Source organism: Larus michahellis, chromosome 3 (genome assembly GCF_964199755.1).
Source record: "Larus michahellis chromosome 3, bLarMic1.1, whole genome shotgun sequence".
Taxonomy (NCBI): Eukaryota; Metazoa; Chordata; class Aves; order Charadriiformes; family Laridae; genus Larus; species Larus michahellis.
The window spans coordinates 109,195,784-109,218,139 of NC_133898.1; the positions used below are offsets into that span (position 1 = coordinate 109,195,784).

Below are 22,356 nucleotides of genomic sequence, written 5' to 3' on the forward strand. Positions count from 1 at the left end.
TTTAATAAAACAAGTTATGGGAAAAGAACCCACTGACTCAAGTTTCGGTTATACTGTATGGAGTTAAAACCTGTAAAACCAGCACCGGGGTGGGAACTGCACTGTGGAGGAAATGCTGCCTTTTGGTGCAGCTGGAAATCAAGTTTTCAAGTAACTGGAACAATACACTGTCAAGATTTTTCAGAAATATTTTTCAGAGATGCGTGCTGAAGAGCTTCCTTAACATTCAGCTGCACATGCTAATTGCTATTAACACAGATGCTGCCATCATATTATTCATTTTCATGGACAGTCAGTCAGCAACACAAAAAAGTATTTCCAACCACATATTCAAAGCTATTTCTTTGTCACATATTATTACAGACAAATGTTGGCTTTAATATTTTATAAGGTGTGTGACGATTCCAGTGACTAAAATTGTGATGAAAACTGATGGAAAATAATCAGTAGGTACAGAAGTATAAATCATTCTGCTTGAAGTTCTTTTCTGTGAAAGACCTTGCTCTTTTTCTACAAAATATTTCCACTAATATCCCTTGTAGCTCTGCACAAGGTAAGAGCTCGGGATTTTCATACTTCGTTGAGGTGAATGTTGCCAGAATTTATCTAAGATTTATGCAAACGTACACTCTAGGAGAAGTCACCCTTCCTTCTGAGTGGAAATCTCTTTTAAATTAATGCTGGTTTTTGGCTTCAGAAAAGGGTTCCTAGTACACTGTTTTGTAACCTTTTCAGATCGATGATCCAGAATCAAAGTAAAAATCACTCATGATCTGCTCAGTCAGAATGAAATGTGTACATATGTGCAATAATAATCATATAATTTATTTGTGCATGGTTTCAAAAGATGGATTGGAAATATTGGCTCTTGAAGGTCACAGTGTATGGTGATGGGAAAGGAAGATTTCTTCGCTTTCTGTTACAGCTGTGGTTCTCAAACCTTACAACCACTGATTTTTTCAGACTTTCCCCCTACCTAGAAGAATTCAACACCGATTGAGAAACTGTAACTTATTCTTGCATGCAGAAGATCCGGTGATACTATACGGCATTTTGCATCTCACTGCTGTTCAACTTTATGCCTAGAGTTAGCTTCACCTTTTCCTAGAAGCAGGCAAAGGTATTGACAATTCCCCTGTAGCACAAGGCTACTGTTAGATTTTGAGCTGCGAGCTAAGGCAGGTCTAGCTTTCCTTATAAATCAGTTGCCCTGCAGAGGCCAGACCAACCACCTGAGCACGCCCTGAGCCTGGGACTAGGGCAGATCCAGGGAGGGAGATGGTGGAAGTCAAGTCGAACCATCCACCCCAGACAATACACTGCAGAACAAAAACCAGACCCGTAAGACCTGCCACTTCAACTTTACCCAGTCAAATCCTTAGTAACTTAAATAAGGAATGAACGTTGAAATGTACTCCCTTTTAAAAAAAAATTACCTGTATGTTTTGGTCGAAATCTATCATGTTTCTTATCCTAAAAAGGCACAAAAGTATCCTTCTGAAATAAAAAGTAACCTAGAAGCTGCAGGCAATATTCAGGAGATGTTACTGTTCAATTTAAGGAGATCTGCTATGTATATGTATATTACAGCTGAATGAATACACAAACCCTAAGCATTGCAGAGCATGGAAATTAGAAGACAAGGGAAAGCACAGAAAATTCACACTGTAAAATAAATGTTCTTATTTATGATACTTACTTCTAAAATAATATCTTAAGAGAAATATGCTACTGCAGAATTTAACATACAGTGAACAAATTTGACGTATATGAATGACTACTCAAAACAGGACATTTCATGTAATACAAAACCATGCAAAATCGTTAAAAAATAAGAAAAATGGGGGGAAAAAAGTCTGTATATACACATGCATACTTCTATTCAAAGGTTAATTTAAAATATCAGCATCTTCTAGGCTGCACTGACCTTACTGACATTGGTCTCTACTCCAGCAAATGCTGAAGACCTGACCTCTATAGGACCAACTAACGCGTGTAACTTCATTCACTGCGGGCAGAGGAAATATTCACATTACCAACACTGCATGCAACCTTAAATGTGTGCTGATTATAACCTTTGAGGCCAACTCTTCCCCCCCCCCCAGAAATCAAATCAGCTTTTCATTTATTCATTCATGTTGGAGCAACATAACAACATAAAATGAATGTACAAATAATACATTCAACATTTGGGATTACATCCTATTTGTTCAAATTAAATCAGCTTTTTTTTTATTTTTTTTATTTGCACAACCCAGGAGAGTGAATCAGTAGATGAAAAAAACCAAGGACAACAATGCAGTTTTGAGTACAGCTGTTTCCTTTCTATATGAGAAACAGAAACAGCTGAACAATGAATTTAATCTATTCTAAATCTAAATGACAGGTGAAGGCCTGGAAAACACCTTTATAAAGAAAATAATTTGTTTTCTTAAAATACACCTGAGAATTTCTTTCTTTTATTTTAAGATTTTTATCTTAAATTATCACAAGATACCCTGTAAAAGATATGTACGAAAACTGAGATCAGCATATCTCACACAGCTTACACAGGTCCCAGTCCTTTAGATATTCCACTCCTGATTTCAACACAACCAAATAAAATGGGCAACTTTATTCCTTATTATAGACAAAAGTATTCATTTTACTAATACCATGTATAACCTTGCAAACTATACAAATATAAACTACAGAATTTAGAAGAGTTCCAAATTAAATCTTCAAATATTTCAAGTATAACTAGATAATGAGATCTTAGCAACATGTTGTTCAATATTGCTTGAATAAAAACATACTGCAACTCTTTGCTAAAAATCATGATACACATCACATCTCTCCAATTTATATAAAACTCAGCACTGTTCAAGAATGATGGACGCTGTGAATACACTATAACTTGTTGTCCGAAAGAAATTAATGAGCAAAATCAGACACATCAGCCCTGTGAGAAAGACATTTAAAAATATTTAGGTTTCTACAATCTCCAAATTTTGCAGGTTATTTTAATTTTTAAAATATCAGTGTAACTAACCTGCATATTTCCTTTTGATCTAAGGGTAAAAAAAGGTTTAATATTTACAGACTACACAATAGAAAATGATAGCAATACATTTCTATGCAACTTGACAAAGTTGCCATGAAGATGAAAAATCAAATCACTTCACTTTGAGCGTAGTAGCTATAGTGTTAAAAAAACAACAACAACAACAAAAAAGAAAGGTATATTAGCAATCGGGAGTAAGTTTCAAACTGCCAGTGATTTTACCAGAACCTATTATTTAAATGCTAGCATGGAAGTTCACACAGTGACACAAATGTGACTATTCCTGAAACCCAAAGTGCTGGCATACAAATGGATCAAAGCAGATAGATCAAAGACCTTGACCTTGTATTTACATAAAATTTTTCATACATGACTGAATAAAGTCAGCATTACGTCCATCACTTCAGGTAATAATTATAAATTATTAATTATAATTATAAATTAATAATTCTAAATTATTATTATCATGTTGATTGCAGGAAGAATAGTCCATTTAACTGTTTCAGTGGCACATATACAGAACAAGGAACTTTCTAATTTGAACAAAAAACTGTGAAATGTTTACAATTAGCAGAAGATGAAGCAATATTAAAATTAGGCAAAGTAGATTTTCGTATGTGTTATTGTTTCCTTAAAAATTGTCAGGATTATGTGTATTGAAAGGTACCTTGCTTCCTTAGAAAACGTCAATTTTTTTACTGATAACTGTTGGTCTAGTAAATACAGCATAAATTTTAAAAAGTTAAGACTACAGGACTCTTGAAAGTCATCGCTAATGGTGGTAAAACTGCCAGTTTTCAGTGTGGATTACTAAATGTTAAGATTAGTGAAATGAAGATTAGCAAAATTCTCTGGAGTTATTAGTATGCCTCTAATAGTTTTCCACTAGATACCAAGGGAAATGTTTATATTCAGTGCCAGAACTATCCAGATGGAACATCATCAATATCAAGACATATTGCCAAGTTTAAGGTATTTTTCTGAACTACCTACTTTACATTCTTTATTTTAACAAATAAATTTCCACATTCTTTATTTTAACAAAAAACCAAACCAAACCAAACCAAACAACCCCCCCAAACCAGACTTGGTTACCTGGGGGCAAAGAAAATTCCTCCCACTCTTTGAACCTTCTTTTGCCCAGGACTTCATCATTCTTTGCGAGCATACAAAAGATCATTAAACAAAACCTAATTTCATTTTGTTCCTCCTCTAAACTGGGACAATCTGGAAGACCCCGATTCTGGCTGCCACTGGTCACGAGGGATAAAAATATGAAGAATATCATTATCTCTCTGCACTGATATGTATTTCATATATTTTATACACTGTGTGCAATACATGCAGCACAGTACTGGTCTGGTTCTGTGGTGCGTGCAAAGACTGTCTCATTAGTCTTGGTAGTGTTAACAGTTGGACTCAATGATTTTAAGGGTCTTTTCCAACCTAAATGATTCTATGATTCTATGTCAGAGCAAGACATTTCTGTATGCCATCTCTCTGAGTGCCCTTGTACGCTTTGGATGGAAACCTCCACAAAAGTTCAGATAACTGCAGTAATACACCCCAATATGTACTTTTTGGACGTACAGTGGCCCCACTGCATGAATATACCTAGAAATATTCAGTTATCAGACAGGAAAGGGAGAACCTCCAGTTTATTCTTTGGAGGTTGACTCTTAGAAACTCACGAGGCCTTTGCAGAAGGAACACCTAGATTTCCACAAGGCCAAAGGTTTTCCTAGTAGGGTATTCAGTTTCTGTCTACAGTAACTAAAAAGTTAATAAACCCAAAAATTATTTACAATAACCTACACCTAGGAGATGTATCTCCTTTATCTACTAAAAGACAGGTTGAGGTTTTTTTCTGTATAAAAGCATATGGTGATAACAACTGTACTTTCCTCCCAAATTTGTTGCAACGTTCTTACTGTTCACTGAAACATCCAGAGCTAATTGAATTTGAGATCAATCTCAGAAGTCAGATCGTCGCACCAAATTCCACGACTGTATTTCCTTTCCTCAGTTATACTTGTTCTGCTTTTGAGTGTTTACTTGGTCTGGATATACAATGAAACGGGAATGCATGGTTTCCATGATACCATGGAAAATGGCATGCACCATTTACTACAGCATTAGGAAAGTGCAGTAGATGTATATTTTGGGGGGATTTTTGGTTTGGTTGGGGTTTTTTTGTTTGTTTTTTTTTTTCTTGGGGGGAGGGTGGTTTTTGTTTTGTTTGGGTTTTTTTTTGATTGGCACCTTCTCTAAATTACATGGAGCAAGCCATCTAAATATTCATTCATGTGGGGTTGCTCCTTATGTATCTTGGCAAGTTTACTATATATCTCTAGATTCCTAAACTCTTTGCTATATTCCTTTCTGGTGGTGGTGGGAAGAAAAGATTCAACTCAGTATTTCAGGATAGAGTAGTTCCAGAATGCACAAGTGGTGTTTTAATGTACTGCATTATACTCTCCAATTCATTCCTTAGAAATATTCCTATTTTGCTTGTTTTCTTTAACTATCATCCTAACTAGAGGTCTTCACTGAACTGTTCATAATGAAACTTCTTTCCATCATGTTAAAGTTAACATAGATCCCAGCAAAGTAGACAAGCATTGTTACTCACAGCCTTTGTGTATATCGGTATCTTTTACAGTCCATGGTGAGCCAGACTTGATTACTAAATGCTGTGGAAGTGAAAGGACGTTTGCCACATAATATCTCTAGCAGAATGAGATATGAATACCACAGTCTGTATGTAGACTGCAAGATCAAGACGTACCAGATAAGAGAGTGAACTATAGGTAGGACTGCCTACTACCTACTCCACGGTCCTTGCGTAATTGCTCAGCATATTCTACCACCCTCATAACACATGAGGAGCTTCTACACAGAGAAGCTTATTTTCATCATGGAATACTTCTAAATAAATTGGAAATTGCAATCAGCACCACAGTAATAGGAGAGAAACCTTAACACCTACAGCAAAGTTAGCCTGGGTTTTCTCTCCCATGGATATCCAACCAAAATTCTACACATAGCCACTGTTTTTTACCTCAAACTGAAAAGAACCCAACAAGCCCTTAAGACCATCAACAAAGGGTCAGATCAAAAGCCAGTGTTCCCATGTTCTGACCCTTGGCAAGATCCTTCCAAGCAGATACTTGGAAAAATACATTTTTCCATGCTGTCCCTAATTTTAAGGGAAGTGTCTGAGGAGAAGCAGAGCGTACAATGATGCTTCACCTGGATCCAGTAATCTATAGCTTCTAGTGGATAAAGGACTACCTGAAACAAGTTGTATCTTCATCATTATTTTCTTCTGTTGAAACAGGTGAGAGGGCTGAAATGCTAGACAGAGCCAGACCTTTTATTAATTCTTCTCAAACTTCACTAGAGACATCCCCATTCAGTGGTATTCCTCTTTAACACCACATTTTCCAGATCTGTGTGTTTAGGTAAAGCTTGTGCTGTCAAAGAATGTGTAGAGGTGCCTATTTTTACAAAAGTTGAAAAGCACTGGTGTTGTACAGGACTTCCCATTTATCTTTAAGAAGGAAAGAAACAGAATAATTATAAAATACAGAGGCAAAAGCCATGAATAGAAACAGCAGGTCACTACTGGATTTGTGAAGGATATTCAAAAAGCCTGGAAGAAAAGCTTCCATTCGCATAGGCTTTGAGAAGACAGAGTGGTCAACTGAAATCTTAGCTGCCACCAAGCTTAATTGTTTGCTGCTTTGGTAATATAGAAAATTGCATTTGTTAATATAGTCCTTTCAAAAACTTCTGTGAATAAATACCAGGAGTTAGACAGAACAGAAACATCCGCTTGAGGATTAATAGGCATAACTGTTCCTGAAACTCCTTATGCACCAGTCTTTCTAACAGAGTACACTGGCTGTCACAAAGACCGAGCCAGACACGTCTGTATAACATTCCATCCTCACTTCAAATCTGAGCAGGAAGAGAAAAAGAAAAAAAAAAGCACAACAGTGTTTACCATGACAACATAACCTGTCAACTGCAGATCACTTCCGCAAAGGCGACTGTTGTCATCTCCCTGAAAACACATCATTGCTGTTCTTGCGTTTCCAGAAGATGGAGCAGCTCGAAGTAGCTACACTAATAGGATTTATTAGACCACTAGCTCTGCCTTCTGCAACTCTAGTTTCCTCCTGGTATAAAATAGGCTTCCTGGTCTTCAAACATTTCACACTGACAGGAATGGTAGCTGATGTGCTTGTCAATAACACAGAGCAAACACAAGATTTTTGAAACAGAACACAAAAGCCTTTGCAACTCATACAAAAGACTGATTGTCAGAGACCTCAGTGTTTTCCAAATCATCCTCTTTAGATGGGCTGCAAAGGAGGACACATGATACACATTTACCTATGGATCCACAAATTCCACAGACGAAACACATATAACATCTGTATTCTGAGAATTTATATTTCCCTCCCATATTTTTTCACTCTATGAAACATGACCCACATTGTCCCACACTTGTGCAACAACATGTATGCAGATAAATGCACTTGTTTCCTGAAGTGCAACACTAAATGCTAAAAACTTTGCAAAGAGCACCAGCAAAGAGTTCTGTTTTACACAGCTGTTTCCTATTACACTTGGACATAATGGTAATCCAGGAAAAAACTGCTGGTTTTGAAAGGTGAGTGATGATTAGAGAAAGGATGAACCATCACAAGACCAGTGAGGACTTCAGTTGACCAACCTGACAATCAGAATTTGTGGCTTCCAATAGGCTTCCACTCTGACACCTTTCTTATAGAAGGTAGAAGGTGTTCAGAAACGCACCACCAGCTGCCTGTAGGTTTTTCAATAAATGGCATAAACAGCCTCAGAGGAACTCAGAAGTGGTGAGATGTGAAGCCTTGTCTTCCTCTCTCCCAAATCAGTGAGATTTCTCCACATCCACTATTTCATGAATGAGTCTCTGCCTACCACTTTGGAAACTAATACAGGAGGCCTACACCATGGCACAGCTGTGCTACAATTTTGCAAATTCATCTCAAAGTACGTTAATACACTTAGAGAACTTTGATTTTTTCTGAAAAGGATGAGCAACAAGGAACCTGCAGGTAAATGGTATTTACCATTAACTGATATTCTTTGAATTTGCCTCATATACCAAAAATGCAAGCTATAAGCCACAGAGTATCTCAAATTTCTGAAGAAGGCTACAGAGAAAAGTCAGAAATTCATTGCAAAAGAAAACATTGCAAGAAGTTGATTTTTTAGTTCTTCCCTAGTTTTCTAAGTAGGGAAGAACTACTCAGTTACTTGAGTAATTAACTCAATTAGTTTACATGAAACCACAGCAAAATTTAAAGAATGTTCCAGAGGAAAATTATATTTTTTGAGGTTTGAGTTGTTGGTTTTTTGGTTTTGATTCACATGAAAAAGATGTGAAGTTTCTTTTAGAATGGCCTTTTAAAAACTAAAGTCATATCTATTGAGTAACTACTTCTTCATCACAAAATCATATAGAAAACTTCTATGAATGTTCAGTCTTAGATCAGAAATAGTGCTAATCTGGCAAAGAAAAGAGATTCTAAATCTTGTCAGTAATCTGAGCTGACAATAATGTCAATATTTTTAAAAATGAGGCAGAGAATTAATAATTAGCATTCCAGTCATACTATGTTTGAGGGGAGAGTATGGTGATCCAGAAGACATTCACTCCTGGGAAAGTTCATTTCTACTCAGCTAAAAAGTGAACATTATGTTCCTGAGGACTGTTCCTACACCAATACCTATAATTATCTTTTGATTGTGGGCTTTTAGTCATATAAATGTTAAACATTTTTATTACTGATATTTTTTTGGAATTCCCTTTTTACAAAGACCATGTACATTTATTAAAATTTGCAACGCTGAACAAGTATGAAAGAGCAGTAATGAAAAGAAAGGAGAAGTATTGTTATAAAGCAGGCAGAGCATGCAATAAAACAGAACTAATCCAATGCATAACTTTAAAGTTGGACAATCTTATCATGAAAGAATATCTCATGAAAGGCAAACAAGCACCTGTCTTATTTCTCCTTTTCGTATGTGTATCTGTGCTATTATAAATTTATCAAACAAAGGACAAAGAAAACTAACAAATCAAGAATTGACTGTTTATTTTAATAGGAATGTAAAGTCAAAACAAATCTCTAAAACAATTATTTGTCAGTAGATAACAAACGAGAAGCAGATAATTAATGTTTAATTTACTGAGTTATTTCATTAGTTGCAAGGTCTCAAAGCCTTTCACTTCCAGGCTTCATGTCTTAATAACTTCTCCCTCCTAAATTTATAAAACATTAGAAGTTTAAATTGTTTTTCAGAAAATAATCAAGATATAAAGATGAATGTCTTTGGGAACAGCCTAGAATCTATAATTTTATTTTTTAACTAATGTACTTTGCCTCAGCATTTACATTTGCTATTTTGGACTACGTTTCTTAGAAAGACTCCAGATGCTTGATTTGAAACTAAGGTCAGCTTTTTGACATTCTCTTTATAATAGCACCAATGTTAATAAATAAATGAATTAGAGAGGTTTTCCTCAATAATGGCCTACTTTAAAAATCATAATCTCATTGCTTCAGTGTTCATTTAGGTAAATTGTGGGTCTCACCTTGGCATTTAATTAGTCACTTGGAAAAAAACCAAACCAAACAAACCACCAAACACCTTCACGTGGACGTGTATTTGCACTGCATAACAATTATTGCTTAATTATCTTTATTTCAGAAGCAATATTTATTCACTTCACCTGCTAAAAAGTGTTAGTCTCTCACAGTTCTCCGTAAATGTAATATCAAATATAAAAACATTTTCTCATTTCCCTTTTATGTCCAGTCTCATTGTTTTCCATCCTCAAAGTGATATCCTTAAATGTCTCTTCACACTCTCTCTTACCCCAAATTAGTTTGACAAACACACAAAAGAATAAGAAGTAAACATTTCAATTTTTGCCCTAGTGGAATATTTGTCCTTAAAGATTATTTCCTGCCTGGAGCATGTACTGTGCTTTACTCAGCTTAATTCAATTCATTTTTTGGTATCTAACAAAGGGAAGCATGTCTTTCATTGGTTCTCACCGTTCGGATACCATTTACAATCTATTGTATGTGTGTATCATGTGAGTCACGCGTTCAACTCTAGTTGCTTTGAAAAATATTAGTAGGAAAAAACGCTCACCTTCAGGCTCCCCACAAAGTGTACACTGTGACTCTGCAAAGAAAAAGAGAAAAATTATAACTTCTTGATTTAAGATCTGTCATAATTACATCCAAATATAACAAAACTTAGAGAACTCAAAGTTAGCATGAAAAATGCAATTCTATTTTCAGCACCCATTTTTTAACAGCTGCAAAATAACTTTCAAAAAAGAGTTTTTGCATGAAGAATTTTTAAATAGAACTATATAAATGTCTGGTTACGTTTCTATAACTATCACCTTCATAGACTCCAGCTGAATGCATTCATGTAGCAGGACTTTTTGCTTCCGCATGACTTTTTTGTATTTGTAGATGTATAATACTGCAGTGATAACAGTCACTCAAATAAAAAGTTTAAGCCTCCTAATATTTTATGATTGGAGGTGGCAAACAGTAATAGTGACAGAGTTGTTATATTCCGTTCTCATGAAAGACTTCCAAGTCCTTCCAGGCAAGAGGAGTGAGTCAATGTATAACGTGCAGTTATACTCTGCAAAATATTCAAGAATAGAAATGAAGGAAATAAAACTCCATCATAACAAACAGACGGTCTCTAAACGTACAATTATTCACACACCACTATTTGGAAGTTGGCTGTCTTAAAAATTATTTTGCATAATGTACAAATATATACACACATGGAGGAAATATTTTAAAGTATCCCTTGAGATTGAGCTGCGTCAGGTGTTAGTACCAAGCAGAACAAAGCTACTGTTTAGAATCCAAATACCAGAATCAATTGAAATCACAGAGAATGTCATCAAGTCGTCAGAGAATTCTGATATACTGGAAAAAATTCTACTAGAACAAGACAGCACAATGTATTTTGAATCCCAAACCTCTGAAATCTCCATTTTAACACTCGGATGAAAAATTACACCTCTAATAACAACAAGTATGCTGAGGCAAATATATGTATGCGCAGGCACACACATACATGCGCGTGTGTATACATTTTTGTATAAACTCAGTACAAAAAGCAGTTTAACGTGCCTGGTACATACAAATCCAATTCAAAAGCTTGCTGAAATTATCTCTGGCCTTGAATTACAAATGGGACATTGGACTTCAGCTGCGATCTTGACTTGAAGGCAAAAAAAGTCAGAAACGTAGAATAGGAAACACATACACTGAGTAGTGACCTTTATAGTGCCACTGTGACATTGCCAGTTATTTAGAAGTACTTTGTCCATACGGGTAAGAGGCTGTCTCACCATAACCCACTGTTGTAACGGTACTTGACCCTACATCTTTCATATCTTTTAAAAATGTTAATCATTGACAGAGGTTGTAGTGTGCACGAGGTAAAGGAATGAGAAAAATAATGTTTATCCAGGCAACTCTGCTGCTGATAGGTGGGTCACAACTTTTAAAACAGCATAAAGTTGCATGATAGGATATTCATTTTGATGCAGTTCAGCACCGTGAAACACGTAGCTGAACTGTCTATTGATAGACTCACCAGTGTCCCCAGCAGATCTGACAAACTCCAAACAACACCCCAACAGCATGCTTGAGAAAAACTGCCAGTGAAAAGCATGAAAAGCCCCGTCTCAGATAACACAGGCCTGTTTCTTTCACTGCTGGATGAAAAAAGCACTTGCCACAACCTGAAGTGATGCAGAGGGAGCAGCTCAGAAGATCTTTTTTTCACTTTTAATTCAAAGACTTTCTGAGGTTTTACTGAGAGGGGCTGCCTGTCTGTGCGCAGTTTATTATCCTGATTGATAAGGAAGAACAAGCTGAGACTTGGTTTCTGAACTTCTGACTTTTTGCTGATCCTCTACGTCCTGCTAACAACTGCTTCACTGGTTTGTTACAATCCAAAGAGTCTGCCTGACATTTTTTGCAGCTCTAAACACCATCTTCCAAAGTTCCCCGCCCAACAGTACAAATTATTCGCTTCCCTCATTTCCTCCCTAACGTAAATTGGTGCCAATATTGCAAATCTGCAGCAGGGTAGGCAGTCTAACCACAAAATAAGGGTTTCAGCTACGACTGGTGCCAGAAAGTTGTCCAAAAGCTAGCAAGGTGTCAGCACTATCCCTGCCAGACCACTGCTTCTTTGGACTTCTTTCAGGTGTTTGTGTAAGGTCCCACGTTTATAGGAGAGCCAGGTGTTTCTTCCCCTACCTCAGCATCCCTGGGGAGAGTTCATGGGGGAGATTTTGTTTTAATTTATCAATGTATGCCTTCCAGAGGCCAGGAAAAATTTCAAACTCACAGCAGCACCTCTCCTGCTACACTGGTAAGAAGCAGACTTTGCGGATGTGGATGATTCACCAGTAAGCCTCTGTTTATGAATTTCCCCACCGTAGTTTGATACTGTGGGGGAGGACTAGGTACCCTTTTTGTTGCGCTTGACACATACAGATCGAGTGACAAATAAAAACACAACCACTTCTACTAGACACGTGAACAACATCACAGGGAGGTCGTACGGAGCACTGTTTTCCATGGAGCCTCTGTGTGTGTGTAAGAGACAGAGAAAGAGAAAAACAATGAAGTCTATTTAGATCCGTACATTCTATGGCAATTGTTGAGAGAGTGCACATCCTAAGTTTCCAAGACTAAAATCATATAAAACATACGCATCACACTCAAGTATTTGTAGGTTTGCATTATACAGAAATACAGAAATCTTAAAATCCTGTAAAGAAGCTATGTCTTGAAACTTATTTGAACTTCTTTCCTCTATAAGGAAGTTGCTGTATCTTGGTAGAAAAGATCTTTCTGGAACATAGCTCAATACTAAACATCTGTACTAATTTGGAAATTTTCTAATTTAAATTTCAGTTCTGGGGTCAGATGACAGCAATGAAGGACATGAAAACAGTGTAAAAAGTTACCACTCCATCAGGTGAAATGACATAGCTTATGCTGAGACGCACCACAGCTAAGGTTGAGTGTCTCAGCATTACTGTTCAAAATCTAAACTAGTCTTAGAAGATTTACCAAGTAGTGGAAATAAACAGCCACCTAACCTGCCTTAGAAACCTATGTTAGCATGAGATAAACCGATAAATCGCTTTTACGATTATAAGTTTATATATAGTTATAAGTTATTCCTTTTTTTGTGTTGTCAGAGGTCTTAGACTTAGGCAACATCTTCACAATAACATTCACAGCAAGAGATTAGTGTTCATTGTCAGTGACCTCTGGAGGTCGTCTGTTCAGCCTCCCACTGAGAGCAGGGCTGTCACCAACAGGAGCTCAGCTCAGCTGGGGTTTTGATAGCCAAGCCCTGCAAGCCACCACGGATGGAGATTCCACGGCCTCAGTGAGCAGCCTGCTCCAGTGCTGCATCAGCCTCATAGGGTCCTGCTTGCATCTCTCAGCCTACAGTTTGTGGCCATTCTTCCTTGTTACATCAGCCAGCACCACTAAAAAGACTCTGGCTCCATCCTGTCAGTAACTCTCCTTCAAATAGCAGTAGTCCACTATAGATCTACACCTCAACAGACTAAATAAGCCCAGCTCCTTCAACTACTCTGACCAGAGGGCCCTCTGTTAGACTCCCTCCAATTTCTCCCTATGCCTCTGGAAGCAGTGAGCCCCAACCACTGAACACAGTACTCCAGGTGCAGCCTCACCAGCACCAGAGGGAAATAATATCCTCCGCAATTCACTGCTCGTACTCATCCTGGCATGGCACAGTATGCAGTTTGCCTATTTGCAATGAGAATGGGTCTGTTGACCCACATGCAACTTGGTATTCACGTTCCTTCAGGAAAAAACAAATGAAAAAAATCGAGTCTTGGTAAGAGCAGTCCCCTGATCCAAGTGTCCCACCAATTGTAACAATGCTAATGTAGGGCACAAGGGAAGACGGAACGTGTCGCCAAATGCGGGCAGACCAAGACTGCTCTTTTCAGGACTGGCCAGCCCATAGATCGGCTCAAGGGAATCGTGAAATCTCAGCCTCAGGCAAGTAACTTTTGTATGCCCATGCTGGATGAAATGACATCTGACATGAAAGTGCTTAAACTACTGCATGTTGTGATGGAATATGAGCAGGGACATTACCACTTTTCAGGCAAAGATACTTCTTAAGCCTCTCCTTCTCACAATGCCTACTAATGGATTATGCCTCTACATATCTGATTCATCTAAAGTATTATAACGATACTTTCACAAGTGGTATTCTTTCTTTTTAATATGTTGCTAATCAGCTGCACTTAACAAAGATGCTCATTCTTGAAAACACTCATACATATGAGTAACTTCTTTGTCATTGCTCTCAAAAGTAAAATGGCTAAGATGGGCGAGTGTTCAGAGATTTGGGACCCAATAAATCAATAGAACAAGGAAAACCTGTATTTATATTATTAATCTCACTCTGTCATGTTGAAATTGTCTAGCCAACAGAAATAATCTTCCTGGATACAAGAACTTGCTGACAAAATAGGTCATAAGAAAGATCTTTTGAAGAAACAAATTTATCATGAAGACGCAAGCTCTTTTTTCCCCCCAAATAATATTAAATTCATTTTATTTTTACAGTTTTTCTTTTCTAACCTAAATGATAAGTAAAACTAAAAATAATCAACGTAGACATGTAAATGCCAACATTCTTTCTCCAAAAAGCTGAGTTCAACATTCACTTTTAAATTAGAGTGAAGATAAGTTATTCTGCTAAACATGTTCACCTTTCCTTGCTTTGTATAAATTATCCTTGTATGGCTGGTGAAAGTACAATAAAATCTACAGTAAAGAGGAGATTTTACAATATGCAATATCATAAAGAAAACAATATATGGGTTGGATGAAAGATACAAACCAGACATTATGAATAAATTACAATTCAAAGAACCCATGTAATCTATACAATCTAATAAGGCGAAGACAACACAATATTAGTAGGATTTAAAATCAGTTTAAAGAAAATACTGGATGGTATTTAATAGTTATCTACACTTTAAAGTACACCATGCTCTCAGCAAGGGCTTACCCAGATTATGGAGTCCAATCTGGATGAGTTTTGACCGAGATATATGGCAATGACAGTATGACAAGAAATAACGCGCAAAGTTGAGAAGCAGTGCTGGGGATAGCTTGTCACCTCAGCACCACATTCATAAAGCAGCACCACACATCCCGTTTCGTATCCCCACTTCAGCTGGGTAACAGACTTCTCTGTTTCTCTTTTCATCTGATACCACCAGAGACCCTTCACGGCTCCTCCCTGCTGCCACCCTTCTCTATGTTATTTTAAATTTTAATTACAGACGTGTATGTTCTCTGTTGCTTAGATTTCTCTCTATTTTTTTTCCCACTCCTGTCTAATTCTATTTACCGAGTAGCAAAAAGACATACCCCTGTTATATAATTACTGAATATCACTGCTTATTTGAATCTAGAATTCAATGCATCAGAGGAAAACTGGAAATTATTTTTGTTTCACAGAGAAATACGGTTCTTTGTTTGCTTTTTTTTTTCACTTTCCTTTATGCAAAATAATAATAATAATTTCGAAAGCAATGAAAACATAGATCAAGTTCCAGTGAGGAAATTTAGCAGATAGTGCTTTAGATTTTGGTTCTAATGGCAAGAAACACAACTGTTTCTGACACTATTTCATCACTGTCTCTTTACATCATTTTACTGATGTCAGTGAAACAGAACTCTGTGACACTTAGAGACATAGAGTAGCCATGCATTATTCAGTGCAGCTGAAAAGCAAGGTATAATTTAAGGCTAATCTGTGAAACTTCTAATCATTTTCAGGATTTTAATCCAATATTTGTATCTAAACATGGCTATAATAGTGCCAATAAAAGATGACTGTATTATGAACTACGTTTTCCATTCTCTCTTTTCACGTCTATTTTTTCTCCTACACCGTTTGTCTTTATCTGTAGCTTTTTCCTCCTCTTGATACCTCACCACTGCACAATGCCATCAGCTGAAACATCAACATGACAGAACTATAGGATAAACTGCAAGATTTTATCATGTCCACCAAGATTCTCCCATTCTCAATCATCATCTTTGTTCCACGCTGATGCTAGAGCAAATCCTGTGGAGATCTCCTGCTCCGTGTTGTCACCCACGTAGGTAAGGTATTGAGAGACACCTACAAAAACCAACTAGCCTTTTCTTCTGCAACGCCCATTTGAGATTTACCTACAGATTTTTTTTTCTAAAATGTTCTCTAAAACCTTTCATTACAGGGAATACAACCATCTTCAGGTAAATTCTCTCTGTTGCTAAATTATATTTGCAGTTAGAGAGATTTTTCCTATAGAGCCCAAACAGGCATTGCTTTCAACTATGCAGATGGAAAGTAAAATTTTTAACACACTTAGGAAAAAAAAAAGATATTTAGTTCATATACTTGTTGTTTCCTTCAGGTGTTGGTTTTTTGTATTCTAAGCCTTCAATTTTTCCTCACAGTCATGGTTGCTAATACTCATCTCATCTTTGTTTTTCCCTGGAGTCTTTCCAACTTAGCCGTATCTTAAAGTTATAAGTGCCCCACACTGAATACAGTGCTCAACCTGAACCCTTCAACGACCAGGTGGAGCAGAATATTTACACTCTTACATCCTTTTTACATTTCTAAGAACGCCACTGGCCTAATTTTGGGCAGCACTTCTTGCCTCAAGCATTTTTGTGACTCAAATGAGATCTTTTCTCATCCTTACAGCCAGGAATTTGACTAGAGGTACCCTGAGCAGTCACCATTGTAAGAATGAACTAAGTCAAGGATACTTCGTTGGTCTGCCTTTGGAGTAAGAGCTCTATTCATTTAATCCATGTAAACCAAATGAAATCCACAAAGCATTCCAGGTGCTTCTTACAACTTTTTGTCTGAAACTATGAAGTGGCAAAAATAATCAAAATGACACACCAAAACACTGTATTTCTTACAGTATTTTGAGTGCTGACAAATAGTCCAACAGGAAGAGAAACCAACTATATTTGGACTCACGTATTGTTTTGGCCCATTTCCATGAACAGTCATAAAAGAAATAAACAAAAATAACTTCAAGTTTTCCAATCAAAAGAAATGCATGCAATTATACATATATACATACACACACATTTATGTATATATATATACACACACATTTACGTGTATATATACACACACACACATATCTATCTGTCTTGAAACCCTTTTGCTTCTTCTGAACAATAGTATATACACATAAAAATAACTACCGGTAGTTAGTTGATCGTGCAGAATGTACAATTGTTTAGAACGGTTGTGGATATAGCCAATAAATGTATTTCATCCCTCTGAAACTACTTCTACAGGCACTTCTCCCCGAGTGAGTGTAAGAGCCTACTTGCCTGCCTGCCTGCCTGCCTCCCACTGCTGATCACTTACGGCGTGACCACTCACAAGATGAGATTCCCTTGTGTTCGCAATTTCAGCTTTCTTGAATCTCTCCTTTTAACTGGGGTATTCATAACAAAGGGCCTTTTACTGCCCAGGATCAGGCCTTGGGGTTAGGAAAAACAAATGTCTACTGCAGTTTTGGAGAACAGCAAAAATACGATAGAAAAACCAGCTGCCTGAGAGATACTAGCAGCTGAGCTATATTGGGAAAGACAGAGCAATGGGAATGAGTAGCCCTGAGAAGGGCAGATACTGAAAGAACTTTAAATAAAACCAGAATACAGAATAGCCGTTATTAAAATAGAATGAGCCTAAAGCAGAAGAAAATCAAACAACCTGGCAGCAAACTTTGTATCCTTTTGAGCAAATGAACTGACATCCAACCAAATGCATAAAGCAACCACTAAGAGCCCGTTTTCCCCAGATAAAAATATAAGGTTCATGCTCAAAGCAATGCCAGAACCTATTCACAGTACTTGCACATCAGATCCTTCTCCATATGGAGTTTACACATTACACGTGCAATAACCAAGCCAAAAGAGATTTCAGAAAAGAATTACAAGACCAGACAATCAAATATTTTCATAGGAAAACAAAAATAACTGAAGCAATAAAAAGCAAAATATAAACCACTAAAGAAAGAAAGAAAAAAAAAAAGCTAATGTTTCTCTTGGTGATCTGAACACAAATACTTTCTTTTCAGAGGAGAAGTCATAAACACAGTAATAAAATGGATGTGCTTTAGCACACTTCTGATACACATTTCAAAAGCACAGTATCGAAGCGGAGAGTCCAAATACCCTGAATGAGTCCAAAAAAGACCAGATGATGCGTTTATAAAGAGCAAATCTTCATGTTTTTCTCCTCATTTTTACACTCGTTTTCTAGTATTTGACGTTCAAAGGTTAAAGTGAGTCATATTCCTCCCAGCCGAGGGAAAGAAACTTACCACCCCCTAATCACATTGTTGCATCTTTATGAAAAACAGCAAGGAGAGTACGGCTGGTGATAAAAAAATTGTGAGAGCAGAGACCCACGAGAGTGCTGTGAAATACGAAACTGAAGGCAGTCTGCACCAGAGGCTTGCTCCAGAAGCCCTCTGGAGTCGATGCAAGTGTCATTGGAGTTCAGCAGACTCAGGGTCAAATCTCAACAGCATACTAATGCAAAACTAGCCAGGCTATCTGTCACCATTCCTCTACTTTGTCTGTTTTTCTCTCTCTTCTGTCACTTTCCTTATTTTATAACTCCAAGTTGAGCATTAACAAAGAACCAAATAGATAGATGGCAAAAAATATACAATGGGACAGCAGAGTTGTAGAGTAGATCACGTACTCTGATGTTCCAGTACTCTGAAGGTTAAATTGATTTTTTCACTCCTTTCTTCCTCTCATATAGGAACCAAATTTCAAAAGCATTTAAATGGAATTGACTTGACAAACAGATTTAAGGCTGTAATTTGAAATACAAAGGGTGTGCAAAAAAATGATGTAACCATTGGAAGGGGTGAGAGATCAATTCCAGGATGTACCCACATCTGGACAAGACTGTTGAATGATGTCCTTTGTGTAAAGTCAGTAATGTATATCAACCTGGAACAGTACAAGTTGGAAGAGATGTCCTGAGGTCGTTAGAGTTCATTCCTCAATTCAGAGCACTGCCAACTTCAAAGTAACATTAGGTTTCTCAGGGCCCTGCCCACTCAAGTTTTGAAAATCCACCAGGAAGGAGAATCTAGTGTTTGACCACCCTCACCATGAAGAGTTTTTTCCTTGCGTCTAACTGAAATTTCCCTTGCTGCAACATCTCTCTTTTCCTTCTTGTCCTTTCACTGTCATGTCCATTAAGAGTCTGGCTCCATCTGGCTGTAATGACCCATTAAGCAGCTGAGGACAGCAATTAGTTCTGTTCGCCTCTTAGCTTCCTCTTCTTCAGGCTGAACAAATCCAGGTCTCTATGCACATCATAAGCTCCGGTACCCTACCCATCTCGGTGGCCATCCTCTGGACAAACTCCAGTTTGTCTATGTCTTTCTTATACTGGGGTGGGGGTGGGGCAGGGGCTAGAACTGGGCATTACTCCAATTGCAGCATCTGAAGTGCCAAAAAGAGGGGAATAATCACTCCCTTTAACCTACTCGCTGTACTGACGCCGCCCAGTGTGCAGCCAGCATTCATTGTTGCAGATACACATCTGAGATCCTAATAAAAGAGCACTCAAACACAAAAGGACTGTGATATACAACTAAAGCTTCGAACTGGTCCAGTCCCAAATATGTAGGGACCTGACATACTACTCGAGGACATTACAGCAGCAAACTCTGATGTGCCAGCAATGTCTCCCAACAGCTAGAGACCATAGCTCAAGGACTCATCTGTGGTATAAGCCTTTTCTACTGTCCTGAGAAGGAATCCACTATAGATTCCTTCTTAAATACAGGCTGGGGGGAACAAGGCTTGTTTACAAGAGCACTGAGCTATCCTCTGTAAGGATTTCTGTCTTGACCAGTCTATAATGACTTCTGGGACCTAATGAAATTTCTAAATATATCTGCATATCTCAGGAGAAGAGCTTCCATCTAGTCTCTGCTCTCCATCAGAAATGCTGTCTTCAGGTGGGAGTGCGCAAATACACAAGAAACACAAATTTAGTGTGAAACATCAAGCCTGATTTAAAAAAAGTGAAACAAAAATCTGTTTATGTGTCTTGGTTTGAGATAAAACAGAACCGATTTTCTGTTTCGTAATTTTACTTTTTAGCTGGGCCTCTTCTAACTGACTAAACTCTGAAATTAACAGTATATTGTTCAGAAAATGTTCACTCTCAGAATGTATTGGAATGGTATGCACAGAGGCTCTTGCTTATACTTACTGCTATAACAACCAAGGTCAGCTAACTTTGTTATTTGCCCCGTTAAAGGGTCGGAAGTTGAAAAGCGTAGAGGGGTCACACCTGCAGGGAGGAGCAAACAGGACAGGTGACCCAAAACTGACCAACAGGATATTCCATCCCATATGCATCATGCTCAGTATAAAAGCTAAGGGATCAAAGGGTCAGGTCTCTTCCTTCAATGGCCAACATCCAAGGAGGACCCTGTCTGTTCATCTGCCTTTGATCCTGATCTGTGTGTTCCTGACTCCAGCTCTGGAATCCAGTTCCCACCCGTTGGTGACTTCAGTCTGGGACTTCCCCAGTGCCTGCCGGTGACGTCATCCCGGGAGCTTAATACGGTTTTGTATATACTGTATCTATTTCCATTATTTTCCTTTTTAATTTCATTATTAATATTTCATTAAAGTAGTTTAGTATCTTCTAAACTTGTAAATCTCTTTATCTCTCCTGCTCCCCTCTGTGTACAAGAGATTGGGGGGGGAGGTGCATCTGTTGCTGGCCATTGGCCAATTTGGCCAAAATCACAGCATTATGCTATATAACCTTTGCCAGCAATAAACATAATCTGGAAAAATTTAAAAGTGAACTGACAGAAAATATGCTTCCCTTTCCATCTTGAACGTTCTCAGAAAAAAATGAGTGTGCTCTGTTTATGAGTTCAAACGCTTCCATCTCACTGGATATATAAACATGACCCCTGTCATAACCATTACAAAGGCACAAAGAGCTCATTGCAGGGCTCAAACCTAAGCTCAAAATAACAACAGTGCTTAATTTTAGCTTTTACAATAGAAAATAAAGATTTATTTGGGGTAGTATAAACTTTCCAGTGAGTTAAACAGAAAAAAAAAAAAGAGTTTGCCATTTTCTGTGAAACAGCTACTAACTTCAACTCCAAGCTCTTAACTTATTCTGGTGAAATGAGCATCCACCCCTTTACAAAGCCCCTATGCTGGAACAAGGTGCAAAGTTGGGCACATCTGGAAACTTTTTATGAATGAAGTTTTCCATAGCGAACATTCCTTATCAACATTCTTTAAAAAAAAAAATCTAAAATTCCAGTTGCAACTAAACGATCAATAATCCAAACTGGAGATACATCCTTTGACAAAAAGATGTAAAATTGCAATAAAGAAATAGGAGTTGAGAGCCCAAAAATATTTCACGAAGCTAAACTTGAGATGGAACTGAATAACTAAAAAATAGTCTGATCTTTTTGCAGAAACACTCACAAATTCAACCTTAAATAGCCAAAAGCAAAGTATGAACAGCAGATTTAAATTTATTGTTTCTTTTGAACTGTGTGAGTCCCTTTTCCTTCTTCGGTGCATTATCACGTACATAGCAATGTGTACTGCTTTCAGCCAACCTCACCTTTTCGATTACTGCAGCAAGCTAGCATCCCTGTCACTGATTTGACCTTCACTTCCTTTATGCTATTGTAATGGTCTGCTGATTTCTTTAATAGTTAGCCACAAGGAAGTCCAGATCTGTAGTATTAGGAGTCTATGTACAGAGCACAACTGTCGAAAGGGGCCCTACGGTCAAAATAGCAATTGTTAACACGCACTATGCCATAGCTATAACTGCTAAGTATCACGGACCTCTATAAGTTGCTTAGAAACTTCAGGGAACCTGAAGTGCAAACACCCAAAACTCATATGCGATGCTTTTGTCTGGTTCTTAAATATCACTGAAATTGGAACCTCAGCACAAGCCTTGCAAGTATTTTAGACATCGTTATTAATATATTAAAACCCTCATAAAAAACTCTCAAGATTGAATTAATGTATAATATAGTCAGCTAATTGAGTTGAAATCACTGGCACAAT

The 22,356-nt window shown here is 37.5% G+C and overlaps 1 protein-coding gene across 35 annotated transcripts in view; it reads right to left on the reverse strand.

Moving 5' to 3' along the window:
• The window catches only part of DLGAP2 (DLG associated protein 2), a 480,112-nt gene that overhangs the window by 243,334 nt on the left and 214,422 nt on the right, over positions 1-22,356 (reverse strand). For all 35 annotated transcript variants that reach the window (XM_074581683.1, XM_074581678.1, XM_074581677.1 and 32 more), the window contains one exon: positions 10,265-10,297. In XM_074581683.1, coding sequence (XP_074437784.1) covers positions 10,265-10,297 — 33 coding nt within the window. The remainder of the gene's footprint in view (positions 1-10,264; positions 10,298-22,356) is intronic.